Source organism: Phyllostomus discolor, chromosome X (assembly GCF_004126475.2).
Source record: "Phyllostomus discolor isolate MPI-MPIP mPhyDis1 chromosome X, mPhyDis1.pri.v3, whole genome shotgun sequence".
In the NCBI taxonomy this organism is placed as follows: Eukaryota; Metazoa; Chordata; class Mammalia; order Chiroptera; family Phyllostomidae; genus Phyllostomus; species Phyllostomus discolor.
In genome coordinates, this window is record NC_050198.1 from 19,435,875 (window position 1) to 19,454,885 (window position 19,011).

The 19,011-nt window shown below is 42.5% G+C and overlaps 2 protein-coding genes and 1 pseudogene across 2 annotated transcripts; 2 read left to right on the forward strand and 1 right to left on the reverse strand.

The window, feature by feature from the left end:
- Window positions 1–10,976: 10,976 nt before the first annotated feature.
- Window positions 10,977–11,750, reverse strand: LOC114505633 (annotated as a pseudogene).
- Window positions 11,751–13,244: 1,494 nt separating this feature from the next.
- Window positions 13,245–13,791, forward strand: LOC114505102 (ferritin heavy chain-like). The gene has a single exon (XM_036016539.1). It carries the CDS (start codon window positions 13,245–13,247, stop codon window positions 13,785–13,787), a length of 543 nt encoding a protein of 180 aa, XP_035872432.1. The 3' UTR covers window positions 13,788–13,791.
- Window positions 13,792–16,848: 3,057 nt separating this feature from the next.
- Window positions 16,849–17,615, forward strand: LOC114505634 (ferritin heavy chain-like). Its single transcript, XM_036016869.1, has one exon. The coding sequence runs from the start codon at window positions 16,849–16,851 to the stop codon at window positions 17,587–17,589; it is 741 nt and encodes a 246-aa protein (XP_035872762.1). The 3' UTR covers window positions 17,590–17,615.
- Window positions 17,616–19,011: the final 1,396 nt, after the last annotated feature.

Consider the following 19,011-nt stretch of genomic DNA (forward strand, 5'->3'; position numbering starts at 1 on the left):
GACAACTAAATTTAATGTGAAATACTGGATTGGATTCTGGAACAGAGAAAAGACAATATTGTTAAAAAATAAAAAAAATATATAAATCTGAATAAAGTCTAGAGCTTAATAAAAAGTAACATATCAACTTTTTTTCTTTCATTTTACCATATATACTATGCAGGACAACATTAGCGGAAGATGGGTGAAGAGTACATGGGGACTCTTTACACTATCTTTACAACTGTTCTCTAAATCTAAAATTGTTACAAAATAAAAGGTTTCAGGTGTTTTTGGAGTGTACATTGCATTGTGATGGATCAACATAAAATAGCTATTAAGCATACCAGAAAGAAACTAGTCTCTTTAAAATGCAGATTTGTGGGATCCTTCTCTCCATATACACTTTAGAATTTTCTAAAAATGGAGCCAAAATCTGCATTTACATGGTCTTTAGATGATTCTTATGCACACCGAAATCTGAGAATTACTTTTCATTAGCTTTGTGCCTTTCACAGGTCCAAAAGATTTTCAAAGGATTTTAAAACCACAGTATTTCCCCCATGTTTATTGATTTTTTTAAAGGGAGAAGAAGGGATGGGGGGAGGAGGGGGAGATTGGGGGGAGAGAGAGAGAAAGAGACGTGAGAGAGAAGCATCAATTGGTTGACTCCCATACATGCCCCAATTAGGGATCAAACCCACAACCTAGATGTGTGCCTTAACCAGGAATCAGACCCCCAATCTCATGGTGTAGGGGAGAATGCTTCAACCAACTAATCCATGCCAGCCAGGGCTAAAACCACAGTATTAATCATATTATCCAAGGTAACGGAATTCAGAGAAAATTCAAACTTAGCATATACAAAATGGGAAAGGCAATATCAAACAGAAGCAGCTGTGGACAAAATAATTCACTTAAATAATATGTAAATAACTGGTAGCCTACAGGTTAATGGAGTCATAAAAGAGCTAAGAAGATTCAAAGACTTGCAAGTATTCAAGTAGCAGTAAAAAAACTAGAAATGGAAGCAACATGCTTATGCAAACAACCCTTCCCAGGTTAAGGAAAACTGACATCACTACAGAGTGCAGAGAAATTATAACTGGCCTGTTCAATCAACAGGCAACAACTGCCACTATATGAAAAATGGATAGTACAGTACTTACAGCCCAAAGCAACATCCACCAAGCTAATAAACAAATGTTCAAGCAAATTGAAAGACTGATTTGGAGTAGCATATAATGAACAGGTGAAAAAGGGAATGAGAATAAACTATGGAAATAGTGTGATAAAATTTACTGGTTAAATGAAGCTTTATGTGTCCCAATTCTGACATCCCGTGTGGCTCTGCCTACCCTCAGTTGCCTACAACATTTCCTGCAGATCTAACACTGGCTCAGGACACCATTTTCATGCCCCAACAGGCTCAGATGGTCTGCAACCTTGCCGCCTTCCCCATTCACACACACACAGCATGTCCAACCCTTCTCAGATAGCCAATTACATTCACTCGGACTGAACCCACTTCATCAGTCTTCTGCCTGCATCAGCCCTCACGAACATTTATCATCTGTGATGGTTAATTTTATGTGTAAACTTGGCTAGGCTATGGTACCCAGTTGCTTGGTCTAGATGTTGTGAAGGTTTTTTTTTAGATGTGATTAATTAACATTTAAATAAATAGGCTTTGACGAAAGCAGAGAATCCCTTCCTAGTGTGCATGGGCATCATCCAGTCAGTTGAAGGCCTTAGGAGCAAAGACAGAAATCCTTGCAAAAGAGAGAGAGAGAGAGAGAGAGAGAGAGAGAGAGAGAGAGAGAGAGAGAGAGAGAGAGAGAGAGAGAGAATTACTTATCCCTACAGATTGCAATACAGAAATTCTGTGTTTCCAGCCTTTGAACTCAGGACTGCAACATGAACTTTTGCTTGATTTTCCAACCTGCTGACATTTCTCTCTCTCTCTCTCTCTCCCCATCTGCCTTTCCTCCCTCCTCTCCCTCCTTATTCCTCTCTCCCTTTTCCCCCTCTCCCTCTGTTTTATATTAATGATCTACCTTACTATTAGGGCCTGTTTCTCTGGAGAAGCCTAATATGTTATCCATTCTAATCATCTTTCTACCAGTAACACTGTTGACTATATTTTCTTATAAAGAGATACACTGCAGCTATTTTGCCACTACTACAACACTGACATTTTCTCTTAGCCAGGTATGGTATTTAGATAAGTCATAAGTGATACATAAGTTTGAGATTCCCATTTTGTTCTTTGCACCAAGTAGCATAAAATCACTATTCTATATCCTGGCTAGATATTAGTCACTTGTGGCTCTTCTTAAAAATATATATGCCAGAGTTCTACCTAGATATACTGAATCAGAATTCCCTCAATTGATTTTGATTCACAGCCAAGGGTTGGTATTCCTGGGTATGAAATCATTTGATTTAAGTATCTCCAGCAAGATATAGTCCAAGACCACTTTGTTAAATAAAGAACTTGAGGCCAAGGGAGAACAAATGACTTACTCAATTCCCAAAATAAAAACAGCAGGCTAATATTTTTTTTCATATTTCTAGAAGGTTCATTTCATTTTTTATATAAATTTCAGAAAAAAATATGAGGGCTGTTCCTATATCAGTTTATGCATATTTTATCATATTTAGGAGGAAATCAAGTAGAGACACCTCTATTTATAAAGTGGTTCATGCCACATACACATAAAATTCTCTGGTATATAATTAGAAGACCTCACAAATGGCTAAACTCATTTACTGAGTTATTAAAATTGTAAATTTTTTTCTGAGGACATGTAAATGTCACTGCTTTATGTCTGCTGATTTAATCAAAAGGATTTGTCTGACTTCACTTTTCTAGTGATGAAACTTGAGTACATGCATTCAGAGAGCTATCATAAATCTTAGTTTATCTTCTAGTAGCTACCAAAAATTTACAGAATCTCTTAATATTATACATGTAAAAAATTTAGAATAACCAATAACTTCAGTTCTCTACTACTGCTGGCTTAATTTTACTCCATGGTGTCTAATGCAATATTTCTATCTATAAAGAATTAAAAATTCACAGAATACATGCACATAAAATCAGCTAACATGCATGTTCTCACTAATGTCTACTTTACCTGACTAATGTCCAATATTGGAAGAGTGGGCAAAAATATTCATATTATTATTTCTAAATTATACAACTATAACCTGAATTATGAAATATAGGGTATTAATTTTATGTTAATAATCACAATTTATAATATATATCCATACCACTTTCCACATTAAGGTCCAAATTTTAGTTAACATTAGCTATCAAAACCTTATATGAACATACAAATGTATTTGATGCATACATATATACACCATGGTTTTCTAAGGTGTTACTGAACTTATCACAAAATTTCCACTGAATTGCTATTTTATAAAAATAGTTCTAATATTATATTAGCTGTTTTCTCTTGTTCAGTTGACCCAACAGCATTCCTTTGCAAGAACACAGTCTGAAGGATGCTCTAAAGTTACCAAACTTTACATCATTTAATTACATCATTTAGTTATGAAAATGTTTTAGAAAACCTAGTGTCCCATACAGATATTTACTCTAATGAACTGGTTTGTGAAAGGATGCTCAGCATCACTAGTCATCAGAGAGATGCAAATTAAAACCACAATGAGATATCACTTCACACCAGTGAGAATGGCCATCATAAACAAATCAAAAAACAACAAGTGCTGGCAAGGTTGTGGAGAAGAGGGAACCCTAGTGCACTGTTGGTGGGAATGCAGACTGGTGCAGCCACTGTGGAAAACAGTATGGAACTTCCTCAGAAAACTAAAAATGGAACTACCTTTTGACCCAGCAATTCCACTACTGGGATTATAGCCTAAGAATCCTGAAATACTAATTCAAAAGAACCTATGCACCCCAATGTTCATAGATGCACAATTTACAATAGCCAAGTGCTGGAAGCAACCTAAGTGTCCATCAGTAAATGGGTGGATCAAAAAACTGTGGTGCATTCACACAATGGAATACTACACAGCAGAAAGAAAGAAGGAGCTCCTACCTTTTGTGACAGCATGGATGGAGCTGGAGAGCATTATGCTAAGTGAAGTGAGCCAGGCAGTGAAAGACAAGTACCATATGATCTCACCTATAAGTGGAAACTAATCAACAAAACAAGCAAGCAAGCAAAATATAACCAGAGACATTGAAATAAAGAACAAACTGACAGTAATCAGAGTGGGGAGGGATAATGGGGGGAAATAGGGGAAGGGTCATCAAGGAACATGTATAAAGGACATATGGACAAAGCCAAAGAGGGTAGGATTGAGGTGGGAGGCAGGGATGGGGGCAGGGGGCCTCGTGGGGGGGGGATGGAAACAACTGTACTTAAGAACAATAAAAAATTACCATGCCCTGTGATGGTGTAGCTGAGATAAAGATCTGTCTTAATATGCCACCTATCAGAGACATCAGACTAGTCACTATGTAGTACTAGATGGAAGTATCCAAAAGTGACAGTACTATTTGGGGCAGGAAATAAAAAGTTTTCTCCCCTTAATGCATTCCCCCAAACCTCAAAAAATACTGGAAACATTACTGAATAAATGAATGCTAAAAAGAATGTATTCTAACCAAATATATTTAATAGCATGGCTAGGAAAATCACCACCATGGTTTATGAAACAGTATCTGTGGAAGACAATGAAGTGGACACTTGGTTCTGCATAGAATCTTGTTATTCCTATATCCACTTCCTCTCCTACATTTTAACAACTGAATAAATAGAGTATGTTTTTTGCACCTTGTAGCTGCAATCACTGCAGACAAACCTGAATACTTAACTAATATGATCAATGTATTTATTAATTAATAATGACACAGGAATTGATTTTTATAACTTGAGAAATTCTGTACCTTAATTCATTTACATACTATTGTCTTTTTTCCCTTAAAAATTAGGGAGTGGCCCTGGCTGGCGTAGCTCAGTGGATTGAGCGCGGGCTGCGAACCAAAGTATCGCAGGTTCAATTCCCAGCCAGGGCACATGCCTGGGTTGCAGGCCACGGCCCCCAGCAACCGCACATTGATGTCTCTCTCTCTCTCTTTCTCCCTCCCTTCCCTCTCTAAAAATAAAAAAAATAAAATCTTTAAAAAAAATTAGGGAGTGTTAAGGCACAAAAAAAGAATGAAGGGGAAGGGCCAAATAGGGAAAATTGCATTTCTCTTCATCATAATTAAGGAATACATTTGATGAAGGAGCAAAGTGAAGAATTAGGGGGGAATAAAAGCACTGATAACTGATACAGGTCTGGTGCAATATGGAAGTGATTGTAAACAAAATATTTAGGACAAGGAACTGACATTTCCAGTTATCATTATTGCTTTTAATCCCTGACAGTTAAGATGAGGAATGCTAAGCCGTTCGCAGTTTCAATAGCCACATGTACAAGAAAATAATGTTCCTTGCCACCAGAATCTGCTCTCAGAACAGCTTTCCCTTACTACTCCAGGACAAGGGCTTTAAAAATGAATGGCCAAAGGGAGAGGAGACTATTATCTTCCAAGACTTCTTTTCACTAGTTCTGTTCCCCTCAATTTCCATTTTCAACAGCCTCTTCCCTTCAAGTGAGCTGCCTTTGGCCTCACCAACTCCTCCAATTACTCCGTAACTGGTTTGATTCATGTCCTTAAAGGAATGCTAGGTTTTGGCTTTGCACTCAATCCCTCTTGGCGTTGTTGTGTGTAAACACCTACACATACATAGGGGCATGCATACATACACACACACACACAGTATAAATTTGCATCACTGCCAGTGGCTGGAAAAACTCAAGGGATAACATTACTAAAGGAGAAACAAGTCATATAGCTGACAGTACTCGGCAGATTAATGAGCCTTTCCCCTTGAGTGTCTGTCAGGTCAGAAACCAGAATTTGAGAACTCCGTCCACAGAAGCAAAAGCCAAATGTTTATATTCTACCTAAAGAATATGTCCCAACCCACTGATTGACATTGAAATAAATTAAGTTTAAAATCATTTTGGCAGACAGCTACCAAATAATCAGATATTTCCTAGGAATTTGAAATTGCCTAAATATGTTTCACTGACCTTAAATACTGAGGGGGTTTTGTTTCTTTGTTTCTTTCTTTGCTTGTTTTTGGGAAAATGGCAAAAGCCTCAAGGAAATAAATCTAAAGGACATTGTTATTCTTCAACTATGAGCAAAAACTGAAGAATGAAAAGCTCAGAAGGAAGGTAATTCTGTGAATAGCACACAGAAAACACCACACAAAATCTACCTTGGTAAGTGGTGTTTTTTACAGAGTTTTAACATTGACTAGTTGAGGTTATTATATTTTTATGAATGAGAAAAAGAGCATATAAACATTTGAGAGTATGAAAGAAAAGTTAAAAAAATTTAAAATGGGAGAAAAATAGCTCATGTCCAATCATGAACAAAAATGATTACATGTAAAAGTTACTGTATTAGCACTTGAGGTCAATATGACTATGAGGTATAGAAAATTCTATAAGAATTATACTTTTTGCCTAACTTGTTTGGAAAGACTTATACTTCATTTTAGTGAAACAAATTATCTACAGCTTCAACCAAGACATGTGGAATCTATAGGCTAATTTATATAATTGTACCAACTATATGTCCCCAAACATAACTGTTATGAAGGAAAAGGTATGAGCACTTCTGTATTTGTGACAACAGAAGGAAAGATTTTAAATAAAATATTATTGAATACATGCAAATATTTCAAAATAACTACATATCACAGCACATTCTTATTATCAACTTATCAGGAACTAATTTTACATCACATAAATGTATATAATGTAGGTGAACAAAGGGAACTGAAACAGAGTCTTGGGCCCATGAGATCAAAATCCCTGCCAGTTGCACTCATTCAGCACAAAGTAGGACTTACATTAGATGCTAAATACGTACTGATTAGATATATGGTGTGTTCCTGTCATTCCAACTTGGTGTTCTTTATTTGCATTTGTCCTTGAGTTTCATTCTAAATGAAATACAACAGTGTGCTGATAGTCAGAGAGAAGGGGGTGGGGGCTGGGTGGAGGTTGGCAAAGGGGGAAAGAAAAGGAAAATCTGTAATAATGTCAACAGTAAAAATAAAGTTTAAAGAAGGAAAACAGAAAAAATATTGGAGGCATTTTCATGATTCTGTCGATCTCTTTATAGCTCGTCACAGCCACACAGATACAGTGTGCACAATTGCACGTGTTTTGAATCTTGCTGAGTGTGATTGCTGCTGACTGGTCTGTCCAAGTGTAAAAAAGACAATTGTCCCATGTCCACGCGTATGGTCACATTGACTGATTTCATCAGCTTCAAAAACTAGTATTTCCTTTTAAAGTGATAATCAGGAAATGAAAAATATTTTAATAGATGGAAACTTCTGTGGATGATACCATCCAGCAGTATCCATCTCTGCTGCGGATGCTCGTCGAAACATGAGAAAAAACATATATAGAGACAACCAGGTCCTATGGGGAAATAGGGACAGAAGGGCCACTCTCTCTAGTGGAGAGCACCTTTGGCCACCCTCTCTCCTGGAGGGCGCGCCTTATCTATTCCCAAGCAGATTTTTATTGAGAATACAGACTTAGTTTGTGGATTCACAGTCTGGCAGAAAAGATCAAAAGAAATAGGTGACTTACAAAGGTGCAGACAAAACTCCTGCTGTGATTCTGGGGAGAGGTTGGAGTTTTAACATGTGAAAGGACTACAGGTTCCAAAGGTTTCCTGTCTGTGCCTTTAAATTCCAGGTTAATAACATCCTCCAGCAAACAGATCTCACAGGATCTTGCATATTCTATATCCCAGGCCTGATTACCCCGGGGGTCCGCTGTTTCTGGTCTGGGCGGCCCCTGCAGGCCTGAGTTAACAGAGAAGACAAAGGCAGCCAGGAGACTTGGATTTCTCGCAAGGACTCAGGCTTTGACAAAGCCGAGGGGGCAGGGGTTGATGCCGTCACCCCTTCACTTCCACAGCCCCATGAATCTCTTCCCTTAGGGCATTCCCACATCTGTCTTAGATTCATTCTCTTTCCTAGAGAATTGTTACCCATCCTTGACTGCCGATCATGCAAAAGGGAAGCCAGGCATTAGAACAGGCAGAATTCATGCCAGGGAAATAAGTTTGTCTCCTTAGTGGCTTCTGGTCCAGAGGTCTTTCACTCAGCCTAAGTCATGGTGGGGGGAGGGGTTACAGCTTCCTGAGACCAGGCAGGGCGGTCCCCAACAAACTTCAGCAACTTCATCTATTGAAATTAGTGAGACCTTTAATACTACTTCATGAAACCAGAATAACTACATCAAAGTATCACTTTCCTTTTCACAAGTTTATAAAAATGGGCAGGCAATACTTAAGAAATGCCTTCCACTAACTGAAAGAAAATTTACTTCATGAATCACCCAGAGAACTAAAGTGTGCCAACTGTTCCAGAAAGAAGAGTGGTCCAGACCTGAGATGGCCCACACATATCAGGGAATGAAGGCACGGCACTCGAGAGAGAGCTTGCATCCCAGCATACAGAGAAGAGGCAGCAATGTATTCTCAGTCAGAAGGATTATGTTTAAGAGAAAAAGCATAATCTGAAGTGTGACTGAATCTTCTTAATTTCGATGTTGTAGTTTGATTTGCATATCTTTATAAATTGTTAGTTTTACAGCCAGAGAGGCATACCTTTAAGCATAGGGATTTTTATACCTAGTTTTATGTTTGTGCATATTAAAGGAAAATTATAAGAATAATTTGTCACCATTGGGCGTCTTTGATTTTTTTTCTTCTCAAAGAAACCCAGTTTAATCACATTCAACACCCACTCCCACTCATAGTTTTAATTTGGGGGGGAAATAATGAGATATGATGAGAAATAATAAAATAAAGCTTTTAACGAGGACTTCAACATTTTAACTAGTGTTTCGGAGCCCCCACTATGTGAAATTTAGTATCACAGCAGTTAAACAGTCTTTGCCCTGAAGGAGCTCACGGTGCAGCCAAACATTCCAAACATTCCAAACATTACCCAGAGAGAAATCCAGATCACAGGGTCACTCACTGGCTGCTAATTACAAGAAGTGTGCTTGCTGGAGTATGTTACTGGCTCTCAAATTCACAGCTTCTTTATCTGTAAAATATGGCTGGTGATGGTAAAAAATTAACTGAGTATCTGTAACAGTGAGGTAATAGAGTGTCAACAGCCCAGATGCAGATGATATTAAGGATTGGTAAGATAATACTGATTTTTGATTGCTCTCACTTTTCATTGCTGCTTTATTAAATGAGTTTCATACATATGCAAACACACACAGAGTAAGTCACCAACTGCTGCTACTTATGATCTTCTTCCCTGTAAATATGTCATCAAGACTACTGCATGTATTAATTTTTAAAGAAAAGATTTTCTAGAAGCGTTAACATTGATTAACACTTAGCTGCAAAAAAAGGCATATGTGAGGAGTTTGTGGGACAGGCTTTTATATTAGGACCTATACAAATACCTGCATTATAATATGTACTCAATAGAAATATAGTGAATGAATGAATAAAAGCCCGTCACTGACACTGAGTCAGAACTTATTGTCTAATATCAGTGGTGTAACTATTCTGTAGTTACTATTAGTGTCTGTAGCATTTTTAACGGATGAAAGAAGTGAACTGAAAGTCAAAACAGAGATTTTTGCCAATTACGGCACTAGAATTTTTATGTGTTGACTCTACATTTATTATGAATAACACTGTGATGGATAATTTTATATGTCAACTTGACTGGACCAGGGGAAACCCCAATATTTAATCAAACATTATTCTATGTGTGCCTGTCAGGGTGTTTTTCCATGAGATTTATATTTTTTTAATTTTATTTTAATTGTTGTTCAAGTAGTTTTCTGCCTTTATTCCCATCCCAGCCCACCACCCAGCCCTTCCCAGCTCCCTCCTGTTTCTACCCCCTCTTGTTTTCGTCCATCTGTTCTGTATACTTGTTCCTGCAAACCCTTGAGATTAATATTTAAAACAGTCCACTGAGTAAAGCAGATGGTCTTCCCTACTGTGGGTGGGCCTCGTCTAATCAGTTGAAGGCCTGAATAGAACAAAAATGCTGACCCAACTCTGAGGAAGAAGGAACTCCTCATTTTTAACTGCCTTTGAGTAGGGACCACTGTTTCTTTCCCCTGCCTTCAACTTCACTTCTTGGCTCTTGAACCTATTGGCCTTTGGACCGGACCTGTAACAGCAGCTCTACTGAATCTGAAGCTTGCCAAATGCAGATTTGGGGAATTTTGAGCCTTCATAACCACATGAGCCAGTTCTTTAGTTTACAGACAGACAAACAGACAGACAGATAATATTCTATCAGTTCAGTTTCTCTGGAGAACCCTGACTTGTACAAATACAGTACAAACACTAACCACAAACATTTCAAGGAAACCTTATCTTATAGTCTTATATTCATGTATTTTTTTAAAAAATATGATCTTCTCTTATATTTTCTCATTATGTTTATATTTACTTTTATATTTCTCATTAAAGAAAAACTGAAGGGGATACTACTGTTCATACATATGTATGTTTTGTTCATGGAATTTTGAGGTTCCCAGCCCATGCTTATTTATTGATTTCCCTTAGAAAAGATAGTGTTTCAACCTTAGGTAGAGGAAATTTGTAAGAATGAATTATTATATAATACTGGAACATAATGAGGAATATTCTACAATGTCAAGGTTTCTTCTATTTAAACAGGTTCTCACAGTGAGGTCTACAATGAAATCTCCCAAAGAAATTTGGCAGTCTACAATTATAATTAAGACTAAACACTGATGTAAAGAAATGTAGATTAAAATTTCACATCATTGAGAAACTGATCATGTAGTTTTTTTTTGCTATTCAAAATGTGTTTACTGAGTTGGTCCCCCACTCCTCTTGATTCAGGGTGCTTTTCGTGCTACTTGCTTCTGAAAGAGCATCCTTCTGCAAGCCTTGCTTTTCCTCCTGTAGGCTGACAGAGGACAATGGGGCAGACAACACACAAAACTACCATTTGTGCATGGCTAAAGACATTGGCGATCTTCTAGCATCTTGGGCATTTCCCACCCATGAAGGAGCAATTGGGGATCTACACCAGGGGCTTCTTCTTGTGTTTCCTCTTCTCCTCTTCTGGAGAGGGATGAAGGAGATCCTTAGAGAGAGGAAGGTTGTTATGAGCAGGTGGTCCCTGCCAGAAACGTGGCCACGTAGTTCTTTTCTATGTCTAATGTATGATCTGTCATTACAGTCAACACATCAAATAGGCACTGTTATTCAAATAGACACTGTTATTAATCCATTTTTACAAAATTAACAAATTAAAAGACTCTAAAACTGGTAAGTTTACCTTGTGATATTTGATCCTTTGTTTTCTTCATAAACACTGAATGAGGGTGGACTGCATGGTGGAGGACAAAGAGGGAAAAATTGGGACAACTGTAATAGAATAACAATAAAAATATTTAAGAAAAGTTAAATAGCACCAGCTTCCAAAGAGAAAGAGATAACTCAAAAAAAGGTACAGTAATCAAAACCATTGGGAATAAAACTTTAAGTGAAAGTAGTCATTTTATTCATAACCATCACACCATGTGAGAGCACTTATAATATTCTGTCACTCTATGCTGTGTCTTGAGAGCAGACCTACCTTTGATTCTTCTGTGTATCTCCAGAATCTCAGTGTCCAACACATATTTCGAGTATATGTTTGGTGGTTGAATTAATCATAAACAAATACCTAATTCATATAAATACATGAATTATAAATACCTAAGTTGGTCTTATGTCTTCCACTATAATACCCTTGAATTGTAAGAACATATTTTGTTTTTAATTTCCATACATGTGCAATATCTTGGATGCATTTCCTTAGGACACAAAGGGGAGAAAGATGGCAGTTTTCCGTCTGTTTGTGTTTTGATCTGCTTCTGTGCTAGAATACAAATCCCATGGGAAGAGAAGTTTCTCTTTTTTAGTAGTAGTTGCCCAAACCCTAGACTAGTTCCTGGGCCTTTTTAGATAATAAGTATTTATTGAAACAATAAAAGGCAATTTGAGATCAGTGATATTCTCCACTACTGTGGCTCGTTCCTTAGAACTTAACTGAAACCCTTAAAACAAAAAGGCTTACTGAGTGGCAGGAAATTACAAATGAGGTTGGAGGGGATGAATACACCCACATGGTTAATTGCTTGCTTTCAGGATTTAACTAAACCTTTTGTTTCCTGCCAGAGGGAACTGAAGTGTGTGCTTCCCTAAGAGGACAGAGACTGGCAAGCCAGGTGAAAGGGGTGAAGGCCTCTAGGGGGTCAGTGATGAAGTCACCCACACTCCACATTGGGGTGCAGACAGGGCAGAAGGAAAAGTGTCTCCAGGACTGCGCTAAAGGGTTAAGACAGGAGAGAGAGTAAAGCAAGTGAAGAACAAATTCCAAGAGTGAAAGATGGAGAGGTGCCCGAGTCACTGAGGCGCTGGAGGCCCTGCTCTGCCGCCAGCGAAATGTGAAGCTGATCATGAATGGGGGAGAAAGGGGAGATCACTGGAGGAACAAGGTCTAGGAAGTCAGCGGAGCTGTCAGAACTGTCCTCATGTCCCTGCGAAGTCACTCAAACAAAGCTTTGTGATATTAAATGTAGCCTGTGATACCACAAAAGGGCTACGTTTAATGAAACAATCACACCAGGGTAATATTCAAATAAGCTGCTCAAAGAAATCAAGCAGGTGATTGACTCAAATCCGTAGCACTTGAAATCTTGAATAACATTTTCAAATGTCTTACGTGCCAGATGCCCAGCACTGACAGACCCTGTCAGCCCCTGTTAGCCAGGCTGGCATGGAACTTGGAAAGTCTCCATTGGCCCCCACTCAAGCACCCCTGCCAACACGTTCAAGTCCTGACCCTGACCTCCAAGCCCCGCCCCAGCATCGAATGCTGCCTCCTTCCTGCATCAACACTATTGAGTGGGTAGGTTTTTCAAGTCTCAACTCAGAGCCAACTGCAGCGCCAAGGCCTCACACATGATCATGCCTGTTTTCACACCACTGCAGGACACACCAAGTCCCCACAGCCTTCACAGTCGTCCACCGCTCCAAGGCCCTGCAGCCTCCAGGGGCTGCAGCCCACCCAGCAGCCCCAACTTCAGCACTGCCTGAGTCTTGGTGCCCTGTGCCTGAAGACATGGAGATAATGTCCGGGCCCTCGTTTGTGCATCACAACTACCACCCTGAGTGTGAGGCCGCTGTCAACAACCACATCAACGTACACTTCCACGCCTCCTATGTGTACTCGCCCATGGCCTTTTACTTCGACCATGAAGACATGGCCCTGAAGCAGTTCAGCCAGTTCTTCCTGCAGAGGTCAAACAAGGAGAAGGAGCACGCAGAGACGATGATGAGGCTGCAGAACCAGCGCGGGGGCCGAATCCGCCTGCAGGACATCAGCAGTCCTCCCTGGGATGAATGGGACAGCGGCCTGAGTGCCATGCAATACGCCTTGCACCTGGCAAAGAAAGTGAACCAGAGCCTGCTGAGTCTGCACCAGCTGGCCACCAAGAAGGGGGACGGCCACCTGTGCGATTTTCTGGAGAAGCACTACCTGCCCCAACAGGTGATGTTCATCAAAGAGCTGGGGGACCATGTCATCAAGCTGCGCAAGATGGGAGCTCCGGAATCCGGCCTGGCAGAGTACCTCTTTGACAAGCTCACCCTGGGAGACAGCAAGAAGAACTGAGCCTGGACTGCCTTCCTGATAGCCATGGGGTGACTTCCCCTGGTTACCATGCTGAGCATGCCTATTGCTGTATTGCCCTTCAAAAGGTTCACTTATGTTTTTGTGTCCAAGGTTTACCATTTCTTCCAACAAAGTTATTCGTTCCAAAACAAGGTGTTTCATTGATTCCTGTGTGTGAAACCCAAGCCTTGTAAGTAGTAAAACAGGTATGCAGGAGTCTCTTTTTCCAACCACCCCCATCACTTGCAGATCAGGATTCCCATGGATGGGAGGGGATATCCCCTGGGACCATAGATAGAGGGAGCAAGTATTCTTTGGAACCCTGGATGGAAGGAACATGTATTCTATGGGACCCAGGAAGAAAAGAGGGGTATTCCCTGGATTCAGGATGGGGAGAGGGTGTATTTTCTGAACCCTGGAGGAGGGAGGGGCATTCCCTGCGACCCAGGTTGGGGCAGAGGATAGTCCCTGGTCCTTGGATGGTGGGAGAGGAGTTTCATGGAACCCAGTTTGGGGGCAGGGGTTATTCCCTGTATCCTCGATGGAGGGAGAAGGAATTCCTTGGACACTGGATGGGGGGAGGGCATATACCTAAGACCTGGGGCGGAGAGACTGGGTGTTCACTGAACCCTGGAGGAGCATGAGGATATTTTCAGGGACCCTGGAAAGAAGGAAGGCATACTACCTGGAACCTGGATGGAGGGAGGTTATATTCCCTGGGTCCTGAATGTGCAGAGGAGGTATTCCCTGGACCCCAGATGGAGGAAAGGGGTATTTTCTGTGTTCTAAATGGAGGGAGTATACATTCCCTGGACCCTGAATAGACAGAGCAAGTATGCCCTGGACCCTAGATGGAGTGAGAGGGTTTTCCTTGGGACCCTGGAAAATGCAGAATTTATCTTCTCCTTAGAAACCATGTGGTATACAGCAGTGGGCAGTCAGGTGGATGGTCTGGGGCCCCAGTGAAAACAGATGCATGTCCATGCTCAAAATACAAGGCTGAACCCTGGCTGGTGTAGCTCAGTGGATTGAGCGTGGGCTGCGAACCAAAGTGTCACAGGTTCGATTCCCAGTCAGGGCACATGCCTGGGTTGCAGGCCACGGCCCCCAGCAACCACATATTAATGTTTCTCTCTTTCTCTCTCCCTTCCCTCTCTAAAAATAAATAAATAAAATCTTTAAAAAAACACATTACCTTCTTAAAAAAAAAAGAAGAAACAGGAAAACTGAACAGATGGCTTACAACTAAGGAAATCAGGGCAGTTAATTAAACACAAAACAAAACAAAACAAACAAAACAAAAGAAAGCAAAACACCTCCCAACAAACAAAAGCCATGGACCAGATGGCTTCACAGGTGAATTTTACCAAACATTCCAAGAACTAACATCTCTCCTCATGCTATTCAAAAACATTTTGAGAGCAGAGAAGACTGCCTAACTCACTTTACAAGGCTGTTTTGGGTAAATATTTCCTCGAGTGAACATGGGTGACTACATGTATACACCATGGTCATGTGGATTTGTTTTACTAACATTTGTATTTAGAATTTGTGTATCTAATTCATGCATTAGGTGAACCTATAGTGTTTTCAGTTCCATTGAATTTATTGACATAAAGTTGTCCATTACTAACGAGTACATTTCTGACCACAAATGCGTCCATTTTTTCTCCACACCAACCAATTCTCCAACTTTCCAGATACCAACTGGAAGACCTAAAGTTCAGTAATGACACTAACTACCTGGAGCTAGATCCCACAGGTTAAGCACTCAGTCCCACAAGATTGCTTCACATCCTGCACTCCAGGCACTGCTTGCAAGTCTAGGTTCTCAGCTGTGCTTCTGACCAATAGGCTATGAATTGGAGGTTCCTGTGACCCCCTCCTCCTCAAGTTTGACAACTTTCTGGAAGGGCTCACAGAACTCAGGAAAACAGTTTACTGACTGACTAGATTACCAGCTTATTATAACAGGATACAGCTCAGGATCAGCCAGGTGGAAGAGATGCATGGGCAAGGCATGGTGAGAAGGAACACAGAGCTTTCCTGACTGCTCTAGTTGCATGGCCCTCACAGGACCTCCGTGTGTTCGGTGACCCAGATGCTCTCTGAACCCCTTGCTTTAGGGTTTTAATGAAGGCCTCATTGCCATAGGCATGATTAACTAAATCATTGGCCATTCCTGAGAAAGTCAACCCCCAAGCCCTCTCCCCTCCCCAGAGGTCAGGATGAAGGCCTGAAAGCCCCAACCCTCTAATAACACACGTGGTTCCCCTGGCAACCAGTCCTCCATCCTCAGGTCACTCCCAAAAGTTACCTCATCATCATAAACTCGCTTATGGCTGAAAGGAGTTTGTTTTAAATAGCCAGAATCCCCTTTCACCTTTGTCACTCCAGAGTCCTTTCCAAAGCTGCAGGTAGCAATCAAGGATTATAACTAAATAGGTTTCTATTACTCATACGACTTCAAAAATGAGAAAGGTTTGAGGCCCTCTGGCCAGGACCTGCCAGAGGGGAGGTGGTGGGGGCAGGCGGGGTGCTGGAGAAAAGAAAGTGAAGGGATTAGCCAAAGAACACATATGCATGAGCCATGGACCCAAACAAAGGTATGGGAATGGCCTGGTGGGGGGTGGGGCTGCATCGAGGCGGGAGAAGGGGCAAAAAGTGGGGACCACTGTAATAGCATAAAGGGAAACATACTAAAGGCCAGGTGCTCGGAATAGATTCTCCTTGCCCTCACGCAGGCTGCGATGGACCGTGGAACATGTTGATGGCGCTCTGCCCACTTGGGCCCCCCTGCAGCACCCCTTCCGCTCCGGCCCTCCCAGAGGATCCTCCCCCAATCACACCCCGTCCAACCCTCGCGCGAGTAGCGAGGGCTCTCGTCTTCCCTCTTCCGGCCCGGTCTCCATTTTCTGCTGCCGCCTCAGAGCCAGCCGCCGGCGGCCTAGCGGCCGAGGACGCCTGTGTCCGGCCACACTGGTCGCCCTCCGCGGGGTCATTCCGAGGTCTCCACCGCCATCGCTGCTGACCGAGCCTCCAGCTGCCCTCACCGACCACCATGGGGATGATCCGGGGCCCGCGACGCCGCCGCCTTCGCCCACGCCGCTGCCCGATCCGCAGCCCGCCTCTCAGCCCTCGTCACGGCGCTCTGTTGGCCTTCTTGGCGGGAGAGCCCGACCCGCAAGCCCTGCTGCCTGCCCCTCTAGCCCTGCCTCCTGAGCCTCCCATGGAGGGGCCCCCGCCGCCCCCACAGCCCCCGCTGCCGCCTCCCTCGCTAGTGCGCCAGAACTACCACCCGGAGTGCGAGGCCGCCCTCAACAAGCACATCAACCTGGAGCTCCACGTCTCCTACGTGTACCTGGCCATGGCCTTCTACTTCGACCGCCAGGAAGTGGCCTTGAAGCACTTCGCTACCTTCTTCTTGTGGCAGTGGAGGGAGGAATGGGAGCAAGTGCAGACGCTGATGCGGCTGCAGAACCAGCGAGGGGGTCGCATCCGCCTGAGCGACATCCGGAGGCCTGACCGAAGCCGCTGGGAGAGCGGCCGCGCGGCCATGAAACACGCCTTGCAGATGGAGAGGATGGTAAACCAGAGCCTGCTCGGTCTGTTCCACCTGGCTACCATCAAGAACGACGCCCACCTGTGTGATTTCCTGGAGCATCACCACCTGCGCCAGGATGTGAGGTTCATCAGAAACGTGGCGGCAAGTGTCGTCAACCTGCGCAGGCTGGGGGCTCCCGAAGATAGCCTGGCGGAGTACCTCTTTGGCAAGCTCACCCTGGGCGGCAGCGAGAACTGAGCCGGGACTGCTTGACTGATAGCCGCGGGGTGACCTCCCCTGGTCGCTGTGCCAGAGCATGCCTATTGCCATATTGCCTTACGAAAGGTTCACTGAAGTTTGTACGTTTGAGTTTTATCGTTACTTCCGAAAGTTATTGGTTGTCAAATAAGTAAAGGTGGTTCGTTGATTCGTGTGTGCCAAGTCCTCGCCGTTTAAGTTTTAAAACAGGCGTGCCCCAGTCACTTCAGTCACCCATGTCCCATCATGACAGCTCGGGATCTTCAAGGATGGAGGGAGGGTGTATTCCTGGGACCCTGGAGGAGGATGGGGTTATTCCCTGGACTCGGGATGGAGGGAGGCGGTATTCCCTAAACCCTAATGGAGGAAAGAGGTATTCCAGGGACCTGGATTGAAGGAGGGGCTATTCTAGGACACTGGAGGGAGGGAGGGGATAATCCCCGGGACCCTGGAGGATGATGAGGGTATTCCCTGGGCTCTGGATGGAGGGAGTGGGTATTATTCCCTGATCCCTGGAAGAGGGTGGGGCTATTCTATGGGATAGTGGATGGAGCGAGGGGGTGTCCTGGGACCCTGGAAGGAGGGAGGGGGCATTTCCTGGTCCCTCAATATAGTGATGTGGTTTCCCTGGGATGCTGGAGGGAGGGAGAAGGTATTCCTTGGACCCTGGACCGTAAATGGAGGGAGATGGTATCCCCTGTGCCCTCAAAGAGGATGGGGCTATTCTGTGGGACCCTGGATGAGGGAGAGGTATTCAACAGCCTCTTCCCTTCAGGTGAGCTGCCTTTGGCCTCACCAACTCCACTAATTACTCTAACTCGTTTGATTCATGTTGTTAAAGGAATGCTAGATTTTGTCTTTGCACTCAGTCCCTCTTGGTGGTGTTGTATGTGTGTAAACACCTACACACCTACACATACATAGGGGTATGCATACATACACACACAGTGAATTTGCATCACTGCCAATAGTTTGGAAGAAATCAGCACTTTTCTGGCTGGACAAACTCAAGGGATGACATTACTAAAGGAGAATCAAGTCCTATAGCTGACAGTACTCGGCAGATCAATGAGCCTTTCCTCTTGAGTGTTAGTTGAGAAACTAGAGAACTCCATCCACAAAAGCAAAGGCAAAATGTTTATATTCTACCTAAAGCATATGTCCCAACCCATTGATGGACATTGAAATAAATTAAGTTTAAAATCATTATGGCAGACAGCTACCAAATAATCAGATATTTCCTAGGAATTTGAAATTGCCTTAATATGTTTAACTAACCTTAAATATGCAGGGGGTTTTGTTTGGGAAAATGGCAAAAGCCTTCAAGGAAATAAATAAAAGGACGTTGTTCATTTTTCAAGTATGAGTAACAACTGAAGAATGAAAAGCTCAGAAGGAAGGTAATACATGTGAATAGCACAG

Bases quoted from the DNA above. Each gene is read 5' to 3' on its own strand.
- LOC114505102 (XM_036016539.1), top strand. From the start codon at position 13,245: ATGTCCGGGCCCTCGTTTGTGCATCACAACTACCACCCTGAGTGTGAG.
- LOC114505634 (XM_036016869.1), top strand. From the start codon at position 16,849: ATGGGGATGATCCGGGGCCCGCGACGCCGCCGCCTTCGCCCACGCCGC.